Source organism: Macaca thibetana, chromosome 16 (genome assembly GCF_024542745.1).
Source record: "Macaca thibetana thibetana isolate TM-01 chromosome 16, ASM2454274v1, whole genome shotgun sequence".
NCBI classification, from domain to species: Eukaryota; Metazoa; Chordata; class Mammalia; order Primates; family Cercopithecidae; genus Macaca; species Macaca thibetana.
This window is the reverse complement of record NC_065593.1, coordinates 27,643,453-27,670,159: the sequence shown is the minus strand read 5'-3', so window position 1 is coordinate 27,670,159 and position 26,707 is coordinate 27,643,453. Positions and strand designations below refer to the sequence as shown.

The following is a 26,707-nucleotide window of genomic DNA, read 5'->3' as shown; positions in this document are numbered from 1 at the left end:
TACTGGCTGCACGAGCTTGGAGCATGAGTTTCCCTTCCTAGGCCTGTTTCCTCCTTGCTAAGTCTCATCTTCCTAACTAAAAAACAGGAATAATAGTTGCTACCCCTCCAGATCTCCCAGACGGTTCTAAGGAATCCATGGACTCCAGCAAGATGAGTGTGGGATGTGTGCTCCTGAGGAGAGGAGAGGAGATGGGGAAATCAGCAAAGTCCTACCAGGTCAGGATGAAGTGCTCAGTCCAACACCACCACCAACTAAGAGAAAGGGCGTCCCAGAGGCCAGGAAGGGTACCAGGGAGAGGCGCATGAAGAGAAGATGATTAATGCGTACAAATACAGACTTAGATGGAAAAAATAAGATCTAGTATTCGATAGAGCAGCAGGGTGACTATAGTTAACATTCATCAATTGTATATTTCCAAATAGCTAGAAGAGACTAATTCGAATGTTCCTCACTTAAAGGAAGATAAATATTTAAGGTGTTAAAGCAAGTTAAATATGGCCTGAGAAGGACTCCATACTTCTATATTTGAGTCATTGCGGACAAAATGTAACCTAGATTAATAGGCAGACAAGATTGAAAACCTAACTTAGGAGTATGTACCTGTAACAATAGCTGATTCTTGGCCAATCCCAGTGGCCATACTTCAACTACTCATGAACTAAGTGTTCAAAGGGTTCAAATAAGTTAAACACCAACCTGTAACCAATCCAGCTGTTTCTGTACCTCACTTCTGATTTCTGTACCTCACTTCCCTTTTTATAAATTTGTTCTGACCACAAGGCACCCCTGGAGTCTCTGAATCTGCTGTGATTCTGGGGGTTGCCTGATTCATGAATCAGTTTTTATTTTAACAAAGGTGTTGGATGTCCCAAGTACTGTGATTTGACTATATGAATGTACCAAATTATCACTGTACCCCAAAAGTATGTATATCTAATATACATACCAATAAAAATAATTTTTTTAAAAGGAGAGAAAAGGAGTCTTATTCACCCTTCATAAGACAAATGGGGCTGGGTCATCTGGAAAGACAGTAAGAGGAAAGCCTCTCACAGGGGATGTATTAGTCTGTTCTCACGCTGCTAATAAAGACATACCCAAGACTGTAATTTATAAAGAAAAGAGGTTTAGTGGACTCACAGCTCCACATGGCTGGGGAGGCCTCACAGTCATGGCGGAAGAGCAAAGGACATCTTTTATGGCAGCAGACAAGTGAGAATGAGAGAGCCAAGTGAAAAGGGAAGCCCCTTACAAAATCATCAGATCTCATGAGACTTATTCACTACCATGAGAAGAGTATGGGGAAACTGCCCCCATGATTCAAGTATCTTTCACTGGGTCCCTCCCACAACACATGGGAATTATAGGAGCTACAGTTCAAGACGACATTTGGGTGGCGACACAGCCAAACCATATGAGGGGAGGACAAAGCCACAAGTTTCAAAGAGTAAAATTAATAATCCCGTGTGCAGAAGTAAATAACGAAGAGGAGAAGGAGAAATGGCAAAGTGCTGGATTGAAGCAGAAATCACTTTTAAAAAACCAAAGAGCCAAAGTGAGAAGCCTGTATAAACCGAATCCCAGGAATTAGGAGACACAGATGGAGTAGCAGGCAGGAAGGCAATGCCATGCACAGACCTTCATCAGAAATGCAAGGAGGTCAGAGGGCTGCCATAGGGTTGAGAGAGAATGCACAGGAAAAGGTGAGAAATAAGAAAGTAAGGACATCAGAACAGTGTAATCGTTCTGTTTCAGAAGCAAGGGAAGGCTCAGAGAAAGTGGGAGGCACGCTTTAGAGGAAGACTACAGCATCATTCCAGAATGGACCAAGCTATAAATCCAAGAAAGCACTCCCCAGGGAATCAGAGTCTGGCAATCAAGGTCTCTATATGGCCTCAAGACCAAGAAAACCTCAGATTGCCGTCCCAGGAAAAGGAGAGGCCTAGCCAAGGCAACAATAATACATTTAGAAAGGACAGTGGGCAGCTATGGCAAGCTGGAGCCCTCCAGCTCCAGCTCCAGCTTAAGTCCCACCACAAGCACTGGCAGCAACGGGTGAAGCTGGGGATGCCATGCAGGATGGCAGTGGACCACTCAGCCACCATAAGGGAAAACACAGAAGGGATGACAGAGTGAGCTGTGGGAGAACCGTCACATTCAGATCCATGATAAACTTCAGACCAGACAATGAGCCAGGGACCAATGTTGGCAGGAACGCTGGAGGTAAAGAAGATGCTAAACAACTGGGGAAGACAAGGGAAAGGACCTGGAGAGGAGCAGGCACATGGGGGCTGAGGCTCAGACATCTGCCTTCAAAGATCACATGGAGACAGACCAAGTGAAGTATCTCCCCCAAGCAGGGATGGGCCAGCAGGGCAAACACAGAAAGTCATCTGAGCAAACACAGAAAGTCATCTGAGTACTTGCTGCTGGAAGAAGACACGCTGAGCATCATCAGCATGTGCGTTTGTGTGTGTGTGTGTGTGTGTGTGTGTGTGTGTGTCTGTGTGTGTACTTTGAAGTGTACATAGCAACAATTTTTGTTTTTTTTTTTTTGTTTGAGACGGCGTCTTGTTCTGTGGCCCAGTCTGGAGTGCAGTGGGGCAATCTCAGCTACTGAAACCTCCGCCTCCCAGGCTTAAGCAATTCTCCTGCCTCAGCCTCCCAAGTAGCTGGGATTACCGGTGCATGTCACCACACCTGGCTAATTTTTGTATTTTTAGTAGAGATGGGGTTTCATCATGTTGGCCAGGCTGGTCTTAAACTCCTGGCCACAAGTAATCCACCCACCTCACCTCCCAAAGTGCTGGGATTACAGGTGTGAGCCACCACACCAGGCCCATAGCTACAATTTTTTTGAGCATCTACTGAATGTAAAGCAGTGAGTGAGGCACATTACATACATTAGCTCCCTCAGTTCACACATACACACAGACACACACATACACGATTTTGTGTAAGGCCACACAGTAAGTGGCAAAGCTGAGATTTGAATGTGTTTCTTGTATCCCAAGCCTATGCTCATAATTGCTCTTCTATTCCTTAAGATAAAAGGTAACTCTAGGAGAGACTTTCATTTCTCCTATTTGACTGGAAAATGGGAGGAAGGGTGGGCTCTGCAAAAAGTTCTTCTGGGATGAGACGGGGCACTGAGTCATCCACTCTGGGTAACCTGCCCGGCATTCTCACTTCCTAAGCTGGATCCCGGACGTCTCTTCTGTTCTCCTGCTGCCCCCTGTGCTTACTTCTGCCTTCACATTGTATTAAAATCATTTGTCTCCACATCTGTTTCATCCATTAGACCAGTGAATGTTTCTTATCCCTGGGTGCACATTAGGATCTCTGTTTAAAAATAACAATGCCAGGGTCTCAGTCAATACCAATTAAACCAGAATCTCTAGGGCTAGGACTTTAGAATTAGTATTTTTTTAAAGTTCTTCAGATGATGATTCAAACATGCCACGAGGTCTGAGACCCACTGTTGCAGGCTGTGAATACTTCAAGGTCAAGATCAGGTCATGGGTTTTTGAATCCCCAGAGTCCAGCACAGAGTCTGGTTCATAGTAGATGCTTGACACATGTTTGCTGAGATGATGAATTCAGATAGCAGAAGATAAAGATCAAGAACACAGAAAGGGAAATCAGGAAAGTGTCATGAAGAATGGGAAAAAAAGAAGTGATTTGAGAAGCAGAAAAGAATCTTCGAGATGCCAGGACAAAGGAAAAATCTGCATGAGGCTGCACGATCATGAGGTTGTCTTGCATAACAAATCTCTAGCTAAAGGTAATATGAAACTTCAATGCAAAATAAACAGCACTTGCCTCAGAGAGGAATGAGGTGGAGAGGAGTCAGAAACGTGAGTCTCTGAATGTGCTGGAACAATGGGCGTTCGGGGCCAGAACCCTCATCGGTGAAAGGAGATGAAGAGGGCACGTGCCAAATCAGAAGAGAAAGAATGGAATCATGATTTTGAGAATAACAAAAATGTGTGAAAGAATATGGCCTGGAAGATAAAAATCATGATTTAAAAATAAAATGGGAAAACAAGAAAAAGAAATCTTATGAATAAGAGTGGATTTGTTAGCCATATGCGTGTTTGCTCAGAATGCTATTGTTTCAGCAGTGGGGAAAGGATTATAGGTAAATAAAATACGAAAATGCAGTTCATAATGAAAAATCCTTTGATGAACAACTGAGATAATCATTGTGAAAACTCCCTGAAAAAATACAAAATGTTCTGGAAATGCAAGATGACATAATTATCATTCTAAGGTGTGATCATCCAGTAGAAGTTGCTGTGTGTCCCAAGAAAATTAGCTCTCGGATGGGTGCAGTGGCTCATGCCTGTAATCCCAGCACTTTGGGAAGCCAAGGTGGGCAGATTGCTTGAGTTCAGGAGTTTGAGACCAGCCTGGGCAACATGGTAAAACCCCATCTCTACAAAAAAAATATACAAAAATTAGCCAGGTGTGGTGGCATGCACCTGTAGTCCCAGTTACACAGGAGGCTGAGGTGGGAGGATTGATTGAGCCCAGGAGGTGGAGGTTGCAGTGAGCTGAGAGATCATGCCACTGCACTCTAGCCTAGGTAACAGGGTGAGACCCCGTCTAAAAAAAACGAATGATCAAATGAAAGAAAGAACGAAGGAAGGAAGGAAGGAAGGAAGGAAGGAAGGAAGGAAGGAAGGAAGGAAGGAAGGAAGGAAGGAAGGAAGGAAGGAAGGAAGGAAGGAAGGAAGGAAGGAAGGAGGGAGGGAGGGAGGGAGGGAGGGAGGGAGGGAGGGAGGGAGGGAGGGAGGGGAAAAAAAAAAAAGACTGGCTCTCTGAGCACTGATCATTGGTAACCAAACAAAGGCCCAAAGTACCCTTACTTCAGCCTGAGACAGCTCTCTTGAGAGGTAGGCTCTCCTAGGCTGGGTCTTGGAGGAGAGTGATGCATGCCAGGTTCGTGCACTAGGTACCCTGGGGAAGTTGGAAGAAGTCAGCTTGAATCTCTGGCTGCAATACACAGAGCCAGGAAAGAGAGAGAAATAGAATAAAGGGAGCAGAGAAACAAAGGAGAAAAATGAGATATGTTTAATATTTACTGAGTGCCTACTGTGTGCCAGGAACTGGGCATATGCAATTTCATTTAACCATCAACATAACTGTACAGAGCTTTGAACTGGCCCGATATCATATTCGATGTTAGAGTTTCTTATACCCCTCTGCAATTTTCACTCCACACTCTTTCCCTAGGATTGCACCCATGGCCAAAACTCTCATAATAACTTATGAAAAGCCTTTAGCCCAGTCTTCTCTGAGCTCCAACCATTATATATCTAACTCAACTCAGATATCTCAAATGCACCGCAAACTCTTCAAGTCCAAAATGGATGACTTTAAACTCGTCCCCAAACCTGATCCTCTTCTGGTGCTTCCTGTACCAGTGACCCCTAGCCCCAAACTGTCACCCCCATATAGGTATGCAAACTTGAAACGTAGGAGTCTTTCTTGGCACATTATTATCTTGTATCACTGTCCCATATTCAATCCACCCAAGTTCTATTTACTTCCTACACATCTCTCAAATGTGTCCACTCCCCTCTCCATCTTCCTCTCCCTGCCTAGACCAAGCTACCATCATCTCTCACCTAGACTGCTGCAGCAGCATCAGGCATCTCCTATCTGCTCCAGCCTCCTCCTATTGGTTCTCCATGTAGAAGGCAAAAGGATCTTCTCAAAATACAAATCTGATTATGTCTCCACCTCTAATCAAACCCCACCAGATTTGAGTAAACCATTTGAATGGGTTCTCATCACTCTTCGGAGAAGGACCAAAGTCCTTCACATGGCCTGCAAAGTCTGGCATGATTTGACCCCTCCCCCATTTTCATCTGACCTTCTTCCCCGTCTGCTCTCCAGTCACATTGGCCTGGTCTCAGTTCTTGTCCTTCTGCCCAAGGGCCTTTGCACGTACAGTTCCTTGTACACCCACTTCTTCACCTATGGACTTCTACTTTTCCTCCAGATAGTAGACCAAAGACTCTCTTAATGCAAGCCTTCCTTGACATCTGGATAGATCAGTTTCCCTTATAATCTCTCATAAGACTCAAATTCTTTTCTTACAACACTTTTAAAAGTTTTCATTTTACATTTATTTATGCAACATTTGTTTAATGTCTGTCTTCCCTCACCAGACTACAATCTCATGACAGCAGAAATTGTGTGGCTTTTCTCTGCCCTGTGAAAATTGTGTGGCTTTTCTCTGTCCCTGGCACTCAGACATGCTTGTTTCTTCAGCCTCTACCTTGGGACATGCAGCTTCCTTTCTGTGCTACTCCCACACACCCTGTATGCCTGACCAGCTCCTACTCGTCCTTCAAGGTTTCCCTTCCTCTTCTCATCAATTTCTTTGACCTGTGACTGTCTATTTCTTTGGCCTGTGACTGTTCCTACCCTTAACCTTGAGCTGGGTTTGGGGTGGATAAAGGAAGGTTTGGGTTTTTTAATACCCTGCTGGGTTTTTCTGCCACTCCACCTAACATGTGAATATTATTATTAATATTCCACCCAGAACACTCCACTGCTTCAAATATTTCTATGATATTTATTTTATCTCTGGGTAAGAAAGTATAAAAGCAATGGAAGAAATCACTGATGAAAAGAAAATCAATAAATTTGACTACACCAAATTTGAAACTTTTTGGACATCAGAAACCATTGTAAACAAAACTAAAAAGCAAATGACAAGGCTGGGGAAAAATATATGCAATAAATATGACAAAGGGTTGTTATGTTTAATATATAAAGAGCTTATATAAGTCAATAAGAATAATACTAAAATCCCAGTAGAAAAATGGGCAATGGTCATGAATATGTATAAATAGCTAATAAACACATTTAAAAAATGTCTAACTGCACCAGTAGTCACAGAAATGCAAATTAACACAATGCTAAGCCATTGTTCACCTATCAAATTAGGAAAACATTAAAGGCTGGTGAGGGTGCAGTGATCAATTGCTAGTGTCCCAGGAAAAAAATAAGAAAGCAATTTTCAACTTTCAATTGCCCCCTACGACCTAGAGAAAAAGTCCAAAGACCTCAGCAAGGCCTATGAGACTCTCCAGAGTTTCATCCTCACCTTCTTCTCCAGGCTCACCTCCCACCGTGCCCCGGCTCCCACCTGAGACTTGCAGTTACTGAACCAGCTGACATGTCCTGAGCATGGCATGGAATGTCATGCCTGCACAGATGGCCCTGCCTGGATGCTCTGTCCTCCACTTCCGCCTTCCCCAACCCCACCCTGTCTTCTCCTAACACCTACTCCTCCTTGACAGACAATTCTGAGATGTCACCACCTTTAGGAAACTCTCATGACCTGGGTTTGGTGGCCCTGATCCGTGCTGTCATCACACACACATTCCCTCCCTTAGCCCTTACCACACTGTATTGAAAATGACTCTTTATGGTTTTCTTTCCACCTTAGATTGTATGTGCCTCAAGAGAGACATTATCTTTTTATTCATTCCTGCATCTCTGGGCCTAATCCAGTGCAGATGCTCAACAGATGACTCTTGAACTAATCAATCATGTAATAAATCAATTATTCTATTCTGCACCATAAATTTTTGCCGCTATTCTGGTAAATGCAAATTTTATTTTAAATAGATAAAATTAAGTCATTTTGGAAGGAGAGGAACTACCTCAGCCATGCCCCAGCCCTCATTTTAGTACCTATGTTCTATCATCCTGTGGACTGTAAGCCATGAAATTAGTTCATGGGTCACAATTACCATTTTTTTTTTTTTTTTCACAAAAAAGATTTGAACTAGAAGAGAATGGAATGACTCTCATGTCTGTTCCTTTCCATGATGGATTTCCCACCTGCTGCACCCAGGCAGGAAGATGTGCCAGTGAAAAACACAAGTTGGGGAGCTGAAGATCCTGCTCTGATTCATATTAATTGTGAGACTCCAGGAGAGTTACTGATCTTTTTGCTTTGGTCTCCTTACCTAAAACATTGGGATAATAAAAATACAAATAGGATGAAATAGGAAGAACCAGTTTTGCCTCAAATTCTCAAAACTGCTCATCAGCCTTTCTCATAGAAACACAGTAAGACCCACCAGAACAAACACAACACAACCATATTACTTCCCCCGGCACTTTCTATGTGTGTGTACATGTGTGTGTTTTGAAACGAGGTCTTGCTCTGTCGCCCAAGCTAGAGTGCAGTGGCTCTATCAAGATTCACTGCAGCCTCCGCCCCACCTGGGCTCAAGCGATCCTCCCGCCTCTGCCACCTGAGTAGCTGGGACCATTTTCTGTTCTGTTGCTTGACTCTTTCTTTATCAAGTCTCCATTCAGGCAGCAGCTCTTTCCTATTTCAACCGCCCCCCTGCCCCGTCCCTGCTCTGTGTGCCCACGGCCCCTCTTGCGGTCCCCTCCAACACAGCACTGGCTACAGCCATGGCTCCAGCAGCTGCTCATTTCTCTATCGCTCCTTAAGGGCAGGGATTGTGCCTTTTGTTCCATAGCTCCAGCATCTAGCACGACCCCTCCTTCACAGTAAGCTCTCAGTATGCATTTATGGGAGACAGGGAGGAGGTGAGGAGGATAGAAATTCTTCATCTGACACTTTCCCCACATTTCCAAGGCCATAAAGCAATGCAGGGCCTTTGAACTATAGGCCATTTTCTAAAAGTCCACTCGTGTGGGCACACAGGGTCTCTGAAGAGAGGGAACTCCTGGAATGAGGCAGGTCAGGGGGAGCACCAGGGGAAGTTGGATGCCAGGAACACATGTTCCCTCTCGGAGATCTCACAAGCTGGGGGAGTTGCTCTAGAGGAATGTGAGCTTGCATAATCAACCCTTTGAATGTTGATAAGAGGCCCACGGCTTTGTATGTCTCCATATGAACAGACTTGTAGCAGGGCAGGGACAAGGCTACTCTCCCTACTGCAGGGATTCCAGATTTTTGGCCACTCAATTCCAGAGCCCATGAACAGAAGTCGCTGTTTGGACCAAGCCATGGTAACTGAGGTGATGCCATCTGGGTCAGCGGCATCAAAGAACGGGAAGCTGTGGAGAAAGAGGGGTTAACATTGACTAATCAGAACCAGGTTCACAGTTGGGCAGCTCACACATACCACTTCGCATGACTGGCATACCAACCCAATGACAATAGCCTTGATCATACAGATGGGAATGCTAAGGACCAGAATGTTAAGAACCTGACCAAGCTCACACTGTAAGTCACTGAGCCCAAATTCAAACCTAATTCTGTCTGACTTCAAATATCTTGTTCTCTTCACATTGAATTCCTATGTCCAGGTAATTTCTTTTTCATCAGAATTTGAGTCTAATGCTCCTACTCCAGGCCAGGGGAAGGGAGACATGGAAGGAAGGCTCTACTACCATCTATATAGACGCTAGTGAACTAGGGACTTAGGAATGTGTCTGTTGCCTGGGAAACCACATCTGGCACAGAGACACTCCTGAGATCCCTGGCACTCACTAACCAGCCCCTTCCAAGGGAGGAAGTAACTTCAGCCAACTCCCAAAGGGCCTAGAGGAGTGGCATTGCCTCCTACCCCCTGACTGCTTCTACCTCAACCATCAGCCACCAACACCAAATTTATCCAGAGGCTTCTTGTACAGCACTAGAAAGAAAAACTACACAGCAGTGGAATCAGAAATCCTACAGTCCAGCAGACACCTCCAATATCTTTGGCAACCTCTCCTCACAACAGAAAGGGCAGCATCTACGGGATCCAGAGAGCCGGTGTGCCAGGACTTGCCAGGACTTAGAGAAGGTAATTGACATTGGGCATTGCTTTAGGGGTGCTGGGAAAGCTCTCCACCCCACAGACCCATACTGGGTGGATGGTATTTGAGATACTAATTCAGAACTGCTTCTCTGTGGCTTAGGGCTCTAGTGCAGGCTAAAATGCAGGGGACACTTACAACTGTGGCAGCCATTGCACTTAGCATGAATTGCTTTCCAGTCTAATTACGAAAATGGGCTCTGAAAGGGAGGTAAAAAGAAAATAGGAGGACTCTGGATGTTTACTGTGGAGGCCTCAAATAGAAAAGTCGAAGTAACTTTGTATACATTCCCCATTCACAGCTTGACAGGACAGGAAAGTTCACCACTTAACGTTTTTAGGGTTGATGGAAGCCACCAATCCAATAAGGTGTCCCCTGGAACCCATCCAGAATCCATCCTTTAGTCCATGAGAGTTGAGCTCCAGCTTCCCTCTCCTGACTCCATATCCCAGCTGTGGTTTGGTGTACATTGTGCAGGATGGAAATGGCCCATTTTCCTGGAGAGAATGAAATGTGCCCAAATTGAAAGACAAACCAGGCCCCAATCTTGCATTTGGGAATATGGGTTCCTGGTTTCCTAGAATCCAGCTGAGGAATTTCCTGACTTCAGTTAGAGAAACTGACATGGGAACAGGTATGCAACTCCAAACATGCTTGACAGCATAGGCTATGAACCTGGGCAGCCCCTATACCAGGCCTCTCTCCCAAGAGCAAGCTGGCTCTGAGAACCTGAGAAGTAAAGAACTTCAAGCTTTTCCTACAGGCTTATGATAGAAATTATGCCATCTGGGTATGTATCCAAATTATATAATTGTGATTCTGGGTCATAGTAAAGTTTCAAGTCATAAAAATGCCCCTCGTCTCAATGTTTCAAAATGAACAGATATTAATATCAGAAGAAAGGGGGAACACATCCTTCATGTCATCGCTATTGTTAATGTGGAAACTACTTCACAGTGGTATCTTCACTTCTGCCTGAACTTCAAGAGGTCTTTAAACATATTTTATATATATGTATGTTTTGGAGACAAAGTCTCACTTTGTCGCCCAGGCTGGAATGCAGTGGCACGATCAGGGCTCACTGCAACCTTCACCTCCTGGGCTCAAGCAATCCTCCCACCTCAGCCTACCAAGTAGCTGCATGTGTCACCATGTCCAGCTAATTTTTGTAGTTTCTGTAAAGATGAGGTTTCACCACGTTGCCCAGGCTGGTCTCAAATTCCTGGGCTCAAGCAATCCACCCAACTTAGCCTCCCAAAGTGCGAGGATTACAGGTGTGAGCCACTGCACCCAGCCTAAATATCTCATTTTGAGGCATACACAGAAATCATCTTCAGGATTCTTAGGCTCTCTCCTTCCATCTAAGTATGTCCCACAATACACCATCCATATGAATTTGACTCAATAACTACACACTTGAGGGAAACATTAAGTATAAATTTACTATCCACCTAGTGGTAGCTAGGTAAAATTGCAGGCATAATGATAAAAAAGAAATCATCAACTTTATAGTTCCTCAGTTTCAAACCCAAACCTGTAAGGGGAAGGAGAGACTCAGACGCCTCAGGGACCAGGCAGATAATACAAATAAATGAAACAGGCCAGATGAGAGTACAAGTCTTGCCAAAAGAAGCAACCCCTACTTAGTTTCAATTGATTGTCCTCTTCTGAAAATGCAGATCAGAATTGCCACACATTCTGGCTGATCGAGAGAGGCCAGAAATTCTAATTTTAACGTGAAACCTCTTGATTTCTTAGACGCTGGCTCAATTTTCTTGAAAATACTAGCTGAGCTAAATAAAGCTGACAGTCCACCAGTTTTCAGTGCTCCTCTGTGCAGAGAGTGAATGGCACCTCCCCTAACTGTAGTATTAGACTGCCACTCACCAGCCACAGTTTGCAACTGCAACAGAGGCATAAACTGATGCAGATCTCCTGCTTTACTATGCACACACAGGTGAACTCTTGAGCCATGGAGAACAACTAACTCTACAGGAAAAAGTGGAAGGCTAAGCTGAGCCACCCAGGAATGGCAGCAGGGGCCTTCATGGCTAGCTGCTGGCCTGTAGGCACTAAATTGCAGACTGCTCCTGCAGGAAGCCTTCGGGGCCGGGGAGGCCTTTATCTGGCTCAGAAGCTAGGGCTGCTTCTCGAAGGACTTCCAAATGCTCCTCAGCAGCCGACAGAGACTGGTCAATCCAGTCCAAGCCTCCCGTCAGATGGCAGGCATTCCTTGTCACCAGCACCAGATGACTGACAGACAGGAGCAGGGCAGTTGTCCTAGGGGAAAAAAAAATAGGGTCAGGTTTCCTAGGAAATGAGGGACTTTGCACAAAAGCCCAAATAGACAGACTTTTTGACTAGTATTCCCCAAACTGCACACCTTTCCCTATGATGTTGGTAGGTATGCAATTTAAAGTTGGTTCCATGCTCAAATAAATTTGGAGATGGCTAGGTTAAACAAGGTTAACTGAAGCTTGCCTCAGAGCCTTCTGAGATGTACCTGATAAAGCTCCGAGGAGAATATAACAGGCTGTCTCTCACAAGCCTATTTAAGACTGTGGAAGCCATTTTCTGCAGCACACCTATTAACATCTCCCCCAAAGAGCGCCTTGTGAAACAGTTCAGATATGATCAATCAGATGAGCACAATCCCCAACTGCTGCCCACTTAAACACAGGACAGACACACCCTCACTTAAACATTCCTTACTGATTACAAATCGGTAAGGCCCAGGGCTGGTTTATCCAACTCAAAAAAAACAAAAAAATGTAATTGAAAACCGAAGTGAGGAGTAGATTTTTCAGTGCTGAAAAATTCACTGTAGAATACCTTTTATATAGTGAGTACCATGATGTATTTGAGAATATGTTACAGGTTATTAACCCATGGACAAAGCTGGGCAGCAGTAGGAGTGGGGCAGAGAAACCAAAGTTGAAGCGCTGTGACCCATTGCCGATCTGGCAACTGTTACATGCGTATGAAACAGTCATATAAATCCAAGGCAGAAAAGAATCTATCTTTCTTAAATGGCATGCATCTGGTACAGGAACATAACAGTTTCATACGGCTAAGTACACTCTGTGTATGTGCACATCTGGTGGCAGGTGAGCACAGCCATGGCTGACCTGTCACTTCCATTCTCACTGCTCTGGGAACCACTGCCCCACCGCCCCACTGGGCAGCACTCACAGCTAAGGCATATCTGCTTCTGGGGTCCAAAAATCAGAGGGCGCAAGAGGAAAGGTGGAAGGGAAGGCACAGTTAGCATGTAACATGGCCGGATGTCTAATCATAACAATTTAAAATCTAAGACTGGCTCTTTCTTCTCTTGGGTTTCAGGAGAGGACTGGCCTCTATCACCCAGTCAGGAGCCACTCACTGAAGTAAATGGCACCTAAGGCCCGGGCAGCCTAAGGAGTCCGCAAAGCCACCCTCCCTACACAAGTCAGTCAGCCAGCCTCACAGATCTGATAAAACAGTTGTGGACCTCTGCATGACAAACCAAACGTGCACCCACCACCGCTCTCACCGTGCGTCCAGGAGCTTGGGGTCCAACGGAGGGTACATCGACTTCACAACATCATCCACCCTGACCAGAGGCAAAAGGTGTTCAGTACTTCACTTTCTTGATCTCCTTTTCTCCTTCTTTTTTTTTTCTGAGACGGAGTCTCGCTTTGTCACCCAGGCTGGAGTGCAGTGGTACTATCTCAGCTCACTGCAACCTCTACCTCCCGGACTCAAGTGATTCTCCTGCCTCAGCTTCCCAAGTAGCTGGGATTACAGGCGCACACCACCGTGCCTGGCTAATTTTTGTATTTTTAGTAGAGACGGGGTTTCACCATGTTGGCCAGGCTGGCCTTGAACTCCTGACCTCAGGTAATCCGCCCACCTCAGCCTTCCATAGTGCTGGGATTACAGGTGCGTGAGCCACCACACCCAGCCCCTTCCTTCCTGTCTATCTTTATTCCAATTCTTCTTTTTTGATATTCTAGACCCGGTCTTTAATGGTTCTTTCTCCAATTGCTTCTGCATTCTCAGACACTGAGGCACAAAGACTTCAGGTTCAGTCTTTGTAGAGACTATTTTGTTTTCCAGTTTTGTTTCAGTTCCAGTGGTTTTTAAAAATACAGTCATACATATGGAATGATGTTCAAGATTACTACTATATTAAAAAGGCAAATTGCCAAATAATATGTAAAGCTCGATCTGTCATTTGCATAAAAATAGATAAACAAAAGCTCTGAAATGTGGGATTGGGAAGGATCTGGAAGAACACTCACCACTTAATAGTGGTTACTTCCTACAATTGGGAGGGAGTAGACTTTCCAGGTCATCTATGTCTGCAGTATTTTAAATTTTTAGAAGCATGAATTACTCTTGTATTCAGGAAAAAAAAAAATACAAAGCTAAAGGTATGTAAGACATGGAAAAAGAAGGCCATGAGTTTCATTTGGCTTCACACTGCTCTACTGGATTTCTTCTACCATGTGGTTAATTTTTTAAATCAAGTTCAGAACTACACTCCATTCTGATTTGCGTGGTACAAGGTTTTGCTCCAAATCTGCTTATAAACACTCGACAGGAAGAAAAAATAAAGATGTATTGTTTGATTTCTAAAAGCACTTGAAAAAAGATGGCCTCAAACACTCTTATTCAGGGCTGTGGGGCTGGTGAGGACATGCAGAGACACAGTCACCCTCGGCGCCTGTCTCAGCCAGTCCCTTTCTCTAGTACTGAAGCCACCACCTCGAGACTAATAGGCCATCAACACACTGTGTGGGATAAATGGAGCAGGAAAAACAATGGGGACAAAACATGGCCAGAAGGAGAAAAAAGAGTGAGGGCAAAAGGACAAAGTGAAGACCCTGGCTGAATTATGGCACAGAGCATTCTAGAAGTAGTCCAAGGTGCTCTTTAGGACCGGCCTGTGAGCACCAGGGCTGGTCCACCCTTTAGACAATGCCACACCCTCACCTTAGGACCAGTACTGATCCTACTCACCCAGGCTCACACAGAAACCTCAACCTCCTGAAAGTGCTGCCTTATAACCCATATCACAGGAATCTGCCTGGCCCCCAAATGGCTCTTAGAAGGCACAAAAAGCATGATGAGGGGTCTAGTGGATACCACAGTGCAGAATATTTAAAACTAATGGGGAAGGAGGCTGGGTGTGGTGGCTCACGCCTATAATCCCAGCACTTTGGGAGGCCGAGGTGGGCGGATCACCTGAGGTCAGGAGTTCAAGACCAGCCTGGCCAACATGGTGAAACCGCCTCTCTACTAAAAATACAAAAAGTAGCTGGGCAAGGCAGCAGGTGCATGTAGTCCCAGCTACTCAGGGGCCTGAGGCAGGAGAATTTCTTGAACCCAGGAGGTTGGAGTTGCAGTGAGCCAAGATCACACCACTGCACTCCAGCCTGGGTGACAGAGCAAGATTTCATCTCAAAAATAAATAAATAAAAATAAATAATGGGGAAGGAATGCCCAGTGCCCACCCTGAGCCTGGGACGCGGGTTCTTATAAAGCCAGGAGCTGACCATGTAGCTACACCCCACTGGAGCAACTCCAGAGAAAGCCGGGAACTGTTCTGGGCTGAGTCCCTCCCTGGATTATCTCCCTCCCACTCTCTCAACTCATGAACTGCCTGAACCGAGTTCAAGCTGACCAGGTCGTGTCTTCCCTCAAAGGAACTCATGTGGCGACTCAGGAAACTGGTCGTTTTTATTTGGTTAATCTTGAGGCAGAGAACGGGCTGGTTCCCCGTGATTTACTAGGGGCCATGGCAACAAGGAACGTGTGGGTCCCTGGAACTTACAGCAGTGCCATTGTTTCACCAGGCATACAGAGGTGCCCTCCCGGTGGGCGGAGGGGCCAGGTGGCTGGCGGGGAAAACCCTCTGATTTGCATGTCAGCATACCAGCCACCAGGTGGCAGCACAAACTTAGTACAGCCCTTGGCTCTAAGAAAAGGGCTTTATTTTTCTTCAGGAAATCAAGCCCAAATGAGGGGGTGTAGCTGTTGACTGCAATCCTGCTGGTTGCCTCCCACACGGGATTTCACAGTCAGCCTGGAATTTGGGAGGTTGAAAGCCATATGGCTTCAGCTCCCACCCAGTGCTGGAGGTTGCTGACCTGGGCCAGGGATGGAGCAGTGGGCACAGCCAGAGTGGGTCCCCCAAGCTAGTCTCCAATACAGATTCATGCAGAGACAGGGGTGTGGGCGTCTGTGTGAAATGTTGGCCTGGGAGGAAGGTGTGGCAAGGGGAGCTGGTGTGTGGCTGGGAAAGAGGGGCCACTACGGGCTCTGCAAGGCAGAGTCTAGGACGGGGTCAGGACTAGGCACCTGCTGGAGCTTCCTCAAAGCCCTCTCAGATGGGTCATGCTGCAGGTGGGGATGGTGGGAGCACAACTTAGCTGGGAAGTCTCAATATCTAAACCCTCCTGGTCACTCTGTAAATGTGTGGGAAACAAATAGCTGAAGTTGCCTGTGCACCATTTTAAAGAAGAGCCCAGCTCTGCGGCTACCCCAGCATCCAGCCCCTCTTTTTCCTCATGGAGTGTGGGGACCTCGAGGCCGCCAATCGCTCACCTAGGGCTGATCCGCTTGGCCACCACAATGATGTCGCTGACACTGGCTGAAGTCTTCATCTTGGCCCCAGAGCCCATCGTCATGGCAACAAGCTTCTCTGTCAGAGTGTGACAAATCTAATGCGGCAGGGAGAAGAGAGATGAGGGCTAACCTGGCTCCACTCAGGGCCTCACCATCACCCCCCAAGACAAATCAACCCTGCCATGAGTCCCATTGCAGCTGGCCCCCTAATCTAATGGCCAGATGTGAAAAGTACAGAGATGAGAGGAAACGGGTGGGAAGTGGCAAAAGCCAAGGGCATGGCTGGGAGAGGAACTGGGGTGGGAGCCACAGATCAAGGGCAGGGTGTGGGCTCTGGGAAGACTAAGCTGAAATAATCTGTCTGAGAAAAATCATGTGCTCCAATTTCACCTTCTCGCTTAGGGGAAAAACCTACTTTCTTTTTCTATTCCTTCATCTCATGGTTTAGACTTCCACAAGAATAAATATCTCCAGCAGGGCACCCTCAGGAATGGGGCTGAACAAAGGGCCATTGTTCCCTTTGAGCACATGCTCCAAGAACAGCACTTATTTCAACAATGGTCTCAGGTAATATATTAGCGTGTTTGTCAAGCTGATGATGAAAGGACCTTAGGAAAAGCAGGGAAAAGGCAAGACTGACATACAGCCTTCTTTGTTGTCCACCCACAGAGCTGGCCACCCCAGAGCTTGCTTCCCCTTTCCAGGCCTCCCCATGCTAGAACCAACCAACATGGGTGCGTCTCTATCCATGGCAAGGAAGCACCTCTACCTGACCTATACTTGGAACTGGACAGTAGAGAGCAGAAAGAAGCCCAAAGGTCCATCCGGGCGTTAGCCCAGACCCCTCTCCCAGCTCCCACCACAGAGACTCAAGGGCGGGTGACCTAGCAAAAGTGTCTTAAGATCCCAAGAGGGGACTTAGAAGCCCTCTCCTTTGATCTGAGGTTCCCCGGGTAGACACTGATTCCAATTCAATACGACTCCCTCCAGCTGATTCGTCTCACACCACAGATGCCATTTATCCTCCTAATAGATGAGAACAGGAGACAAAACCCAGGCCCAGGACACATCTTGGCTGGGAGAAGGGAAATGTAGTATAGCATTATCCTCTAGTCATTATGCCTACCTAGCTCTATCAATAACCATATTTATATCTATAGCCATATTTGTATATCCAAAGAGCCTCTCGGAATTAACTAAACCTGGACTCTGAGATAATAACTTCCTAGTAGGCATTTATCCATCCCCTGAGAGAGACAGCCAAAGAAGAGGTGGGGTCAAGAATATTTTATTAATAGTGTCTTCTACTGAATGTCACTGAAGAAAAGACAAAGTTGTCTCTTTTGAAATCTTGAATATTTACTAGTCAAAGAGGTAAATGTGTGATTACCCAGGTTACTGATGTAAAAAAAAAAAAAACCTGATATTTGCAACTGGCCGAATATTTCAGTATAGCTATTATTCTATTAGGTAGGATATTAACAGACAAGAATTGAAAACAAATGCTAAAACCATAAAATCACCCAAAATGCAAATTGGATGCAATATTTCAAAGATTCCAGGCATTCAAAGAAAAAATCGTCTGCCTTCAGATTGAAGTATGCCTGCTTTGGTTTTTTAACAATGATTGTCCCATTTGGCTGACTATGGTCACAGCCAAAGAGGGCTAGTGATGACTTTGTAGTCACAGTAGAAATCCAAATACAGAAAGAAACTCACTGTACAGGCCTGAACTCTGTTAGTGGAAAAAAAAGTGTGCAGGGGGAAGCAGGGAAACCCCATTTCTCTTGGCAGCTACATGGTCTCAGGCACACACAGCTTTCTCTATAAGGGGTGAAATGGTGGCTGTGTACCTAGGCTGTCTTTCCCGCAGGTCATTGAATTAAGAGAACCAGATGAAATAAAGCCTTTGAAACAGCCTTGAGATTCTGTAAACAGCCAGTCCAGGCAGGAAAGGAAGGAAACCACAAAAATTCCAAGTGTCAGGTTAAGGAAAAGCCTCTTGCGAGGGGTCAGTGCCCTTTCTAAGGTCCTGTTCTACTCCGTCCATACACAGCGGTGCTTTTCGACTCCCCTTTATCCCACAGAGAAATGAGAGAGGTTTACCTTCAAGATGGCAATGCAGTGGGACATGAGACCCCTGGGAAAACAAGAAGAAGTCATCAGTGCTCATCTGGAGGGGCTCACCACCCTCCAGCTCCCACCCTTGCTCCTCAACTCGCGCTGACCAGTGGGCACAGTCAAATACCAACCACTGAGAGTGGGAATGCCTCAGTGTCAACATGGACCAGCCCATGAGTTAAACGAGAGAGCACCTCCCCTCCCTTCTCCTCCCCGCACCCAATCTACTCTTCCAGCAAGCTCCACTGTGTGCCTAGTGAGTCATGCTTTATTATAACTCTCAAGCTTCTGGTAGACTGTTCCCTCTGCCCAATGTGTCCTTCCCCTGTGCTCAGCCTGGGGAACTCCTCCTCATCTTTCAAGACCCAAGTCAAAAGGCACCTCCTCTGTGGTAATATTCCGTGAGATCCAGCTCAACCTCCCCAATCCAGGCAAACCTAGACACTGCCTTCTCCATGTGCCTACTGCACTGTACGCAGGGATCTCTGACAGTTTCTGTGATACTGACTATAACTGTCTTCTCAACTGTTTCAGTATCTGCGGTACCTGACCCAACACCCTGCACATAATGCCCCATAAACAGGTGCCCAGGGAATGGATGGCTAAATGGATAAGGCAATGAAGTAGCAGCCGCTTCTCAAAATGTAGGGGGTCCTGTTGGATGGAGAGATCCCTGAGATCCTAAAGAAAAAAGCTGCATCTCTGGAGCCTGAGCCAAATTTATGGGCACCTCAAGGATAACCCAAGCACACCAGGGTGACTTTATAACAACCTTTGCCACACATCTATAGGCCACAGTGTTCAGGTCTACAAAATGTGGGCACAGAAGGAAAGGACAAACACTTTCAAGTCATATTCTGATTTCCCCCAACACTAAAGGCACAGGAAAGAGCAGCAAGTAACAGAGTGACTGTTCTTGAATGCCAGCTAAGTACTCTGGCAAAGGACGCCAGCAAAGGGCACCATTTTCCAGAAGCCCGGGGGGCCGTGGAAAAGCAAACAGTTCTCATGGCCTTACGAGGCATCTTCGATCCAGTCTTCATTCTCCAGAATGGCCTCAATGTGGGGGTTGGTGATAACGACATCATCCAGTTCTAACTCAGAGGGCTCAGACTGGGTCTCCATGGCACCGATGAGGTCCACAATGGGCCTGGAAGAAAAGGCCCCTGTCAAATGGTTTCATGGTGGGTGACTGCTGCTGACCCTCTCCTCACTGAGGCCCACATACACCATAAAAGAAGGAAGGGAGTCGATAAGCTAGAGCAGAGACCACTTGTCCCGGATCCAAACCTAAGCCTAGTGGGGCTGCAGTGCAAGGCAGGGCACGTGGCTAGACAGTGAGTTGGGGAGGCAGGCCGGGGGCATTAAAACAAAAGCAAAGTGAAATGGAGTCAGAAAGAGTAGGGTGTAACTACCTGATTACAAAGATGTTAGGGATATCCCTTCAGGACAAAATTATATCCTTCTGTAACATATTTTCCCTTTAATCCTACATTTTATAGAGAGGCGGTGGTTCCTATTACCCAAACCTACGGGGGCTCCCTACCTGGTCTGCGGAATAACTCTTGTGAACCACTTTGGTCCATCCCTATATCCCTGCCTTTTCCTAGTAACACTGGAAAAGTGAAAGAAGTAAAAACACCTCAAATTTTACAACAGGGTACTTTAGAAAATGAGATACCATGGCATTCTGTTCAATAGAAATGCTTTCCTGGATCATATAAATGGGCATTTATAAATTATGAATCACTTGACAAAGATGCTGATAGGATTAAGACAGAAGGATGAGAAAAACTAAGGGTTAATCCCTGAAGGGTCTATCAATTAAAATATCCCTAAATTGAAAATTAAATCCTGCTTACAAAATATATTTCATATACAATGCATCACAAATAAATCTGCTGGGCAGGCCGAGCATGGTGGCTAATGCCTGTAATCCCAGCACTTTGGGAAGCTGAGGCGGGCAGATCACCTGAGGTCAGGAGTTCCAGACCAGCCTGGCCAACATGGTGAAACCCCACCTCTACTAAAAATACAAAAATTAGCTGAGCATGGTGGTGCATGCCTGTAATCCCAGCTACATGGGAGGCTGGAGCAGGAGAATCACTTGAATCCGGGAGGCAGAGGCTGCAGTGAGCCAAGATTGCACCATCGCACTCCAGCCTGGGAGACAAGAGTGAAACTCCATCTCAAAAAAAAAAAAAAAACTCTGCTGTGCAAAGAGAGAGACAGTCCTAAGTTGGAATTTCACAAAACCAAATGTTTGTTGCTTAGATGTATGGGCAGAGTGTGGGCATCTGATTTCTGTTCCTCTGGGTCTGGCTGGAAAGTGATTTAGCTTGTCCAATTGCTAAGTGAGGTGGCCAGTTTGAGACAGATGGCTGAGCTTTTATGCTAGGTGAACATGTTCATATTCAGTGACTTTCTTCTTGGCTCAGGAAGCAGAGAAGGAGGTGACTCAGGATGTTGGGAGGCTTAAGGAACATTCTTAAACTCTGAGGCCTTTATAGGGAAGGACACCTGCAGGCACCATTTTAGAACCAAAAAGCTGAGTTAGAGTTGCCCAACACTGAACTACGTGTTCCTCTCTTTTTCTTTAGTTGGAGCCCACCCCTCCTCCTTGCCCTCCATGGGCTCACTCACTTAGAATCATAGCGCTGCAGCAGGTCTCGCGGCCGGCAGTAGCGCTGCCTGCAAACCAGCACCAAGGCTGCAAACGAAGCCAGAAAGATGGTGGCCAGCACACCTATGGCAACAATCACCACGGTCTCCATGCTTCCGGAGGGCTCCTGACTCAGTCCCACTCACATCCTCCTTATGGGCTAAAGCTTGAGAGAACATGAAGTCAGATCAGATCTGGTCAACAAGCCATGAAAGAGGGTGGGACAGGTGGGTCTTACCTGCTGGAAGTGGCAAATTGGGGGAGAGGATGACAGGTGCTAGGTTCCTCCACGACACCTGCAGAGATCTGAGGGCCTGAAGAGAACCAAGGTACATTTTATGCCGTGCCCCAAATTTGCCTTTTCCTTTATCAGAAGAATTTGCTCCCAATTGGACTATGACAGCTTTTTTTTTTTTTTGAGATGGAGTCTAGCTCTGTCGCCCAGGCCGGAGTACAATAGCGCAATCTCGGCTCACTGCAACCTCCACCTCCTGGGTTCAAGAGATTCTCCTGCCTCAGCCTCCTAAGTAGCTGGGATTACAGGTGCCCACCACCACACCCAGCTAATTTTTTGTATTTTTAGTAGAGACGGGGTTTCACCATGTTGATCAGGCTGGTCTTGAACTCCTGACCTCAAGTGATCCACCCGCCTCGGGCCTCCCAAAGTGCTGGGATTACAGGCATGAGACACCACGCCGGGCCTTAAGATAGCTTTTTAAACCCTAGACAAAAGGAAACATTTTAACTAGCAGTTGTTTTCACATCCATAAACACATGCACAAAAGAACACCCATTAAAGAAGAGGAAAGATGAAACTGTATTTACTGAGGATCTACTCTGCACCAGGTACTTTGTTCAAACTTTTCCAACAACAATCTTATGAAGTGGACATTAGTAACCCCATTTTACAGTTGAGGAAACTGAGGTTCAAGGAGGTTACAGAATTTGTCCAATATGCAGTCAGGAGGCAGAAAGCCATCCGCTTAAACTGAGATGGGCATTCACTATACTTTTCCTTACCAAGGAAGAAAGAAGACTGTAAAGGTTCTGAAAAGAGTTCTAATTGTCAGTTTCAATGCTGGAAACTTAGAACTGGCATTAAAGTGTCCATTGCCTCTTGCCTGTTTTCACTCAGGAGACTCTTTCACATCTATTTCTTTTTCTCATGGAATTCTTTTATTTGCATACAAAAGAAGAATGAAAGAAGTTCGTGCATTTGTATACACTAGTCTGTGCACAGAATTTTTTTTGGTATGAACACATAGATACGCACAAACACACATAAAATGTAACTTGATAACAGTAGCTACCTCTGGAGAAAGGAACTGAAGAATAGGAGTCTTTCACACCTATTTTAAACTCATAAGCCAGAAGAACAAAGGCATCTCACAGAAGTACATATTCACTGTTATTTCATTGGAGGCCTCCTGCTTGCCTCTCTTTGTGCAAGCATTCTCCCCTCTCTGGGCTTTAATTTCTCCACGTGAAAAAAGAACACTCTGACTTAGGAGTCCTGGTACAATACCAGGATGGTGCTTTTCCTCTATTTGCACTTAATTCTATCCTCCATATATTGGAGGGCTCAAACGCTCTCAGTCACCATTCACACTGAGTATTTATTGACCATCTACTGTGCATCATGCAATGGAGATTGGAGACGGATAAGACAGAGACCCTGATCTTAAGAAGCTGGTGGGAGAGGCAGACAGGTGACAAACCACTTCAACTCCATGTGCCTGTGCTTCCTGCAGAAGAACACGGAAAGGAGAGTAAATATGTTTGCATGACACTTTCTGGGTACTGACACTTCCACAGGAGTGCTGATGCTTGAGCTGGGTTTTGAAGGATGCGCAGGAGTTTGCTAGGTAGACAAGGCTGGGACGTGCCTGGCTTAAAGTGCCAAGGAGGCCTTTCTCAAAGGGCTCACAGAGCTGCTGGAGCTCACTGGACCACAAAGATGAGAAGGTTGGCATCTGCCTCTTTCATCTGTGTGTATCTCTGATTTTGTGAGAGGTAGGGTGGGGGGAAGGGGGTAATTGTCAGGGTCCACCCCTATTTCTCTCGATGTGTGTTTCTCTGTACTGTCCTTTCATCCACCTCCTTTTGGCCTGTGTTTTCTGCCTCCTCTTACGTCTGCCTTTATCTCTGTTTCTCTCTCCATGCATCTTTCCCTCTGCTGCTCCCATCTCCCCCTTCTCAGTGTCTCTCCTTCCCCTCCCCCATCCCAGGCTTCCAAGACCACCCACTTGGTTTCCTCTCTCTTCCTGTGCCTTGTGTTCCTCTGCGCGTGTTTCTCGGGGTGTGTGTGAGCTGAGTGTGCTTCTGAGTGTGTTTCTCCGAGTGTTTGTGTTTGAGTGTGCGCGAGCTGTTTTTCTTTGTGTGTGTGAGCTGCGTGTTTCTCAGAGTGTGCTTCTGAGTGTGTGAGCTGAGTGTGTTTCTCGGAGTGTATTTCTGAGTGTGAGCTGAGTGTGTTTCTGAGTGTTTTCTGAATGTGCTTGTGTGAGCTGTTTGAGTGTGCTTCTGAGTGGGTGTGAGCTGAGTGTGTTTCTCAGAGGGTGTTTCTGAGTGTGTGTGAGCTGAATGTTTCTCCGAGTGTGCTTCTGTGTGTGAGCTGAGTGTTTATCTTGAGTGTGCTTCTGAGTGAGTGTGAACTGAGTGTGTTTCTCGGAGTGCGTTTCTGAGTGCGTGTGAACTGTTTCTCTGAGTGTGCTTCTATGTGTGACCTGAGTGTCTATCTTAAGTGTGCTTCTCAGTGCGTGTGAGCTGAGTGTGTTTCTCGGAGCGTGTGTTCGCGGTCCTTCCATGCAGTCTGTCTGCGTGGCGTTTCTTTGTGTTTTTGAAGAGTAAGTTTTCCTGTTTCTCTCCCTCTCTTTCTCTCTCCCTTACTTTCCCCCTTCCCTTCCGGTTCTGGACCCACAAGGACAAAACAGATCCAAGACCCTACCCGCTTCCCCGTCCGTGCTCGTCCACCCAGGACGCCCACTCTGTCCCTGGGAGGGAGGGACCCCCAGCCCGCCCGGGACGCGCTGCACGAGCCCCGGAGCGCTACCGGGCGCGGCTCCCACTCCTTTGCCCAACTTCGGGCGCGCGGCCCCGCGGCGAGAACAAAGCTGCGGCGCCGGCCTCCCCTCTCCCCGGCAGCCGGGCCGGGCCCCGAGCCCTCCGAGCCCCCCGCCCCGACTCGCCGCGGCCCGCCCGGCCAGGCGGGGCTCACCCACCTCAGGCTGCGGCTCCGGGGCGCATCCCGCGACAGTCCCGCCGATGGCAAAGTCCGGGCGCGGGCGCGGGCCTGCAGCGGAGCATGCCGGGAAGCGCCGCGGCCCTAGGAATCCAGCCCCGCGCCCCCGCGCCCCGGCCCCGGCCCCCGGCCCCCGGCCCGCGCCAAATCCCCGCCGCCAGGCGCCGCCGTCACCGCCAGGCCCCCCGGCGGCCGGGGCAGCTGGGAGGCGGGCCCTGGCGACCCAACACCCCTTCCTCGCGCCCCCGCGGAGGCCCGCCCGGGCGGCAGACGGAGAGGGGCGCGGAGGGTCCCTGCCGGCGCCCCGCCCCGGGCTGGCGGTCCCAGGCGGCGAGCGCAGACGGGTTCCGCAGGGGGGCTGGCGGCGGAGCCAGTCGGCTCCGCCACGGACTGTCCCATTGAAACCCTGCCTCTGCCACTCACTAGCTATGGGCAACTTATTTCAACCTCTGTGCCTCCGTCTGTAAAACGGGACTGCTGCTTGTCAGCGTCCTCAGAGTTGGTATTACGAATGATGGGATGCAGGATGCATCGGACTGTCTGGCCCAGGGTAAAGAGTGAATCGAGAGTCGCTCTTATTTACAGCCTGACCCACGGGGCAGTGACAGGCAGGCCCACCCCTGACGACTGCCTAGCCAGGGACAAGAGAACAAATGCAGAGCCCTTGCTAGTAGTCTTGCTGCTTCTATTCCCACACGACTCCATCCCATACATACCGAAGGGGGACTCCCAATGCATTCAGGCAAACACACACCCCCTACCCTGCCATCCTTCATTCTAACAGTGCAGGCTGCCCTGGAGGGAAGTCAGACCTTGGAAGCAGGCTCAGGGCTGTTTGCACAGGAATTTCCAGAGTCCAGGGTACCAGGAGCATGATCTAGAAGGGAACATGCCCTCCAGCTGGAGTGGGCCAACTAAAGCGTGGGGTGCAGGGCAGGATCCTGGTGGTCCAAGCCTAAGGTCAGTATCCGTGACAGGTAACAAAGGATACAGATAAGGTCCTAGGCCGCTTGACACAAGGTCTGGAAACTGGTACCCCCAAGGCCACATCCACCCCACAGAGGTGGTTTTTTTAGTTCATACTTCTGCTGTTGTTGTATTTTAATTTTTTTGAGACAGAGTCTCACTCTGTCGCTCAGGCTGGAGTGCTGTGGCACAGTCTTGGCTTATTACGGGTGGAAGATGTCCAGGTTCTTGTCTTTTTTTTTTTTTTTTTTTTTTTTTTTTTTTTTTTTTTTTTTTTTCAGACAGAGTCTGGCTCTGTTGCCCAGGCTGGAGTGCAATGGCACAATCTCAGCTCACTGCAACCTCCACCTCCTGGGTTCGAGCGATTCTCCTGACTCAGCCTCCCAAGTAGCTGGGATAATAGGTGTGCGCCCCCATGTCCTGCTAATTTTTTTGTATTTTTAGTAGAGAGGGGGTTTCGCCATGTTGGCCGGGCTGGTCTCTAACTCCTGACCTCAGGTGATCCACCTGCCTCAACTTCCCAAAGTGCTGGGATTACAGGCGTGAGCCACCGCACACGGCCGGTTCTTGTCATTTTGAACAAAGAATTATACAAAACGCACAAACAAAGCAAGGAAAGAAAGAATGAAGCAACAAAAGCAGAGATTTATTGAAAATGAAAGTGCATTCCACAGGGTGGGAGCAGACCCCAGCATAGGGGCTCAAGAGCCCCTGCTGTAGAATCTTCTGGGGTCCAAATACCTCCTAGAGGTTGTCCATTGGCCACTTGTTGTTCACCCCATGTAAATGAAGTGGTGCCACAATCAGTCTGATTGGTTGTGGAAAGCAACCACTCAGAGGCTGAAGTGAAGTTACAAAGGTTACACTCCTATGCAAAAGAAGATTTGGCCTGCAATCAGTCTGATTGGTTGCTTTCCACAACCAATCAAAGGCTAAAGTGAAGTTACAAATTTACACTCCTATGCAAAAGAAGATTTGGACTGCAATTAGTCTGATTGGTTGCTTTCCATAACCAATCAGAGGCTGAAGTTACAAAGTTACACTCCTATGCAAACGTCGGATTGGTTATGGAAAGACAATCAGAGGTACTTTCAAAACATTTTCCATCTCCAAGAAGAAAGTGAGGAGTGGGAGTTGCAAAGGGAGTGGTCTCTGGTCCTTTTGTTACTTAAGTGCGGAAAGTTGAGGTTTTCCTTTTGATTTAGTTCCAGGAAGTCAGGTGAACCCTTAGGTTCCCTATTGGAGATCATGGAACTATTGGAGATCATGGAACTCTGGCCCTACCCTGTCTAGTG

At 47.1% G+C, this 26,707-nt stretch overlaps 1 protein-coding gene across 2 annotated transcripts; it reads right to left on the bottom strand.

Annotated features, from left to right (window-relative positions):
• Window positions 1–11,229: 11,229 nt before the first annotated feature.
• TMEM98 (transmembrane protein 98) lies at window positions 11,230–24,733 on the bottom strand. Of its 2 annotated transcripts, XM_050763852.1 has the most exons (8): window positions 24,427–24,733; window positions 21,447–21,522; window positions 21,190–21,374; window positions 19,565–19,696; window positions 18,532–18,565; window positions 16,405–16,520; window positions 13,346–13,405; window positions 11,230–12,093 (listed from the first exon to the last, which is right to left on the bottom strand). In XM_050763852.1, exons 3-8 carry the CDS (start codon window positions 21,318–21,320, stop codon window positions 11,886–11,888), a joined length of 681 nt encoding a protein of 226 aa, XP_050619809.1. In that variant the 5' UTR covers window positions 21,321–21,374; window positions 21,447–21,522; window positions 24,427–24,733; the 3' UTR covers window positions 11,230–11,885. The 2 variants fall into 2 exon arrangements, with proteins under 2 accessions (XP_050619809.1, XP_050619808.1); XM_050763851.1 differs by lacking the exon at window positions 21,447–21,522 and having other exon boundaries at window positions 24,427–24,701.
• Between the last annotated feature and the right edge of the window lie 1,974 nt (window positions 24,734–26,707).

Coding starts and splice junctions, on each gene's coding strand:
- TMEM98 (XM_050763852.1), bottom strand. CDS start 21,320: ATGGAGACCGTGGTGATTGTTGCCATAGGTGTGCTGGCCACCATCTTT. Junction 19,697..21,189: donor CTGCAGCGCTATGATTCTAA/GTGAGTGAGCCC, acceptor CTTTTCTTCCAG/GCCCATTGTGGACCTCATCG. Junction 13,406..16,404: donor GCCAAGCGGATCAGCCCTAG/GTGAGCGATTGG, acceptor GCCTCTGGTCAG/GGTGGATGATGTTGTGAAGT.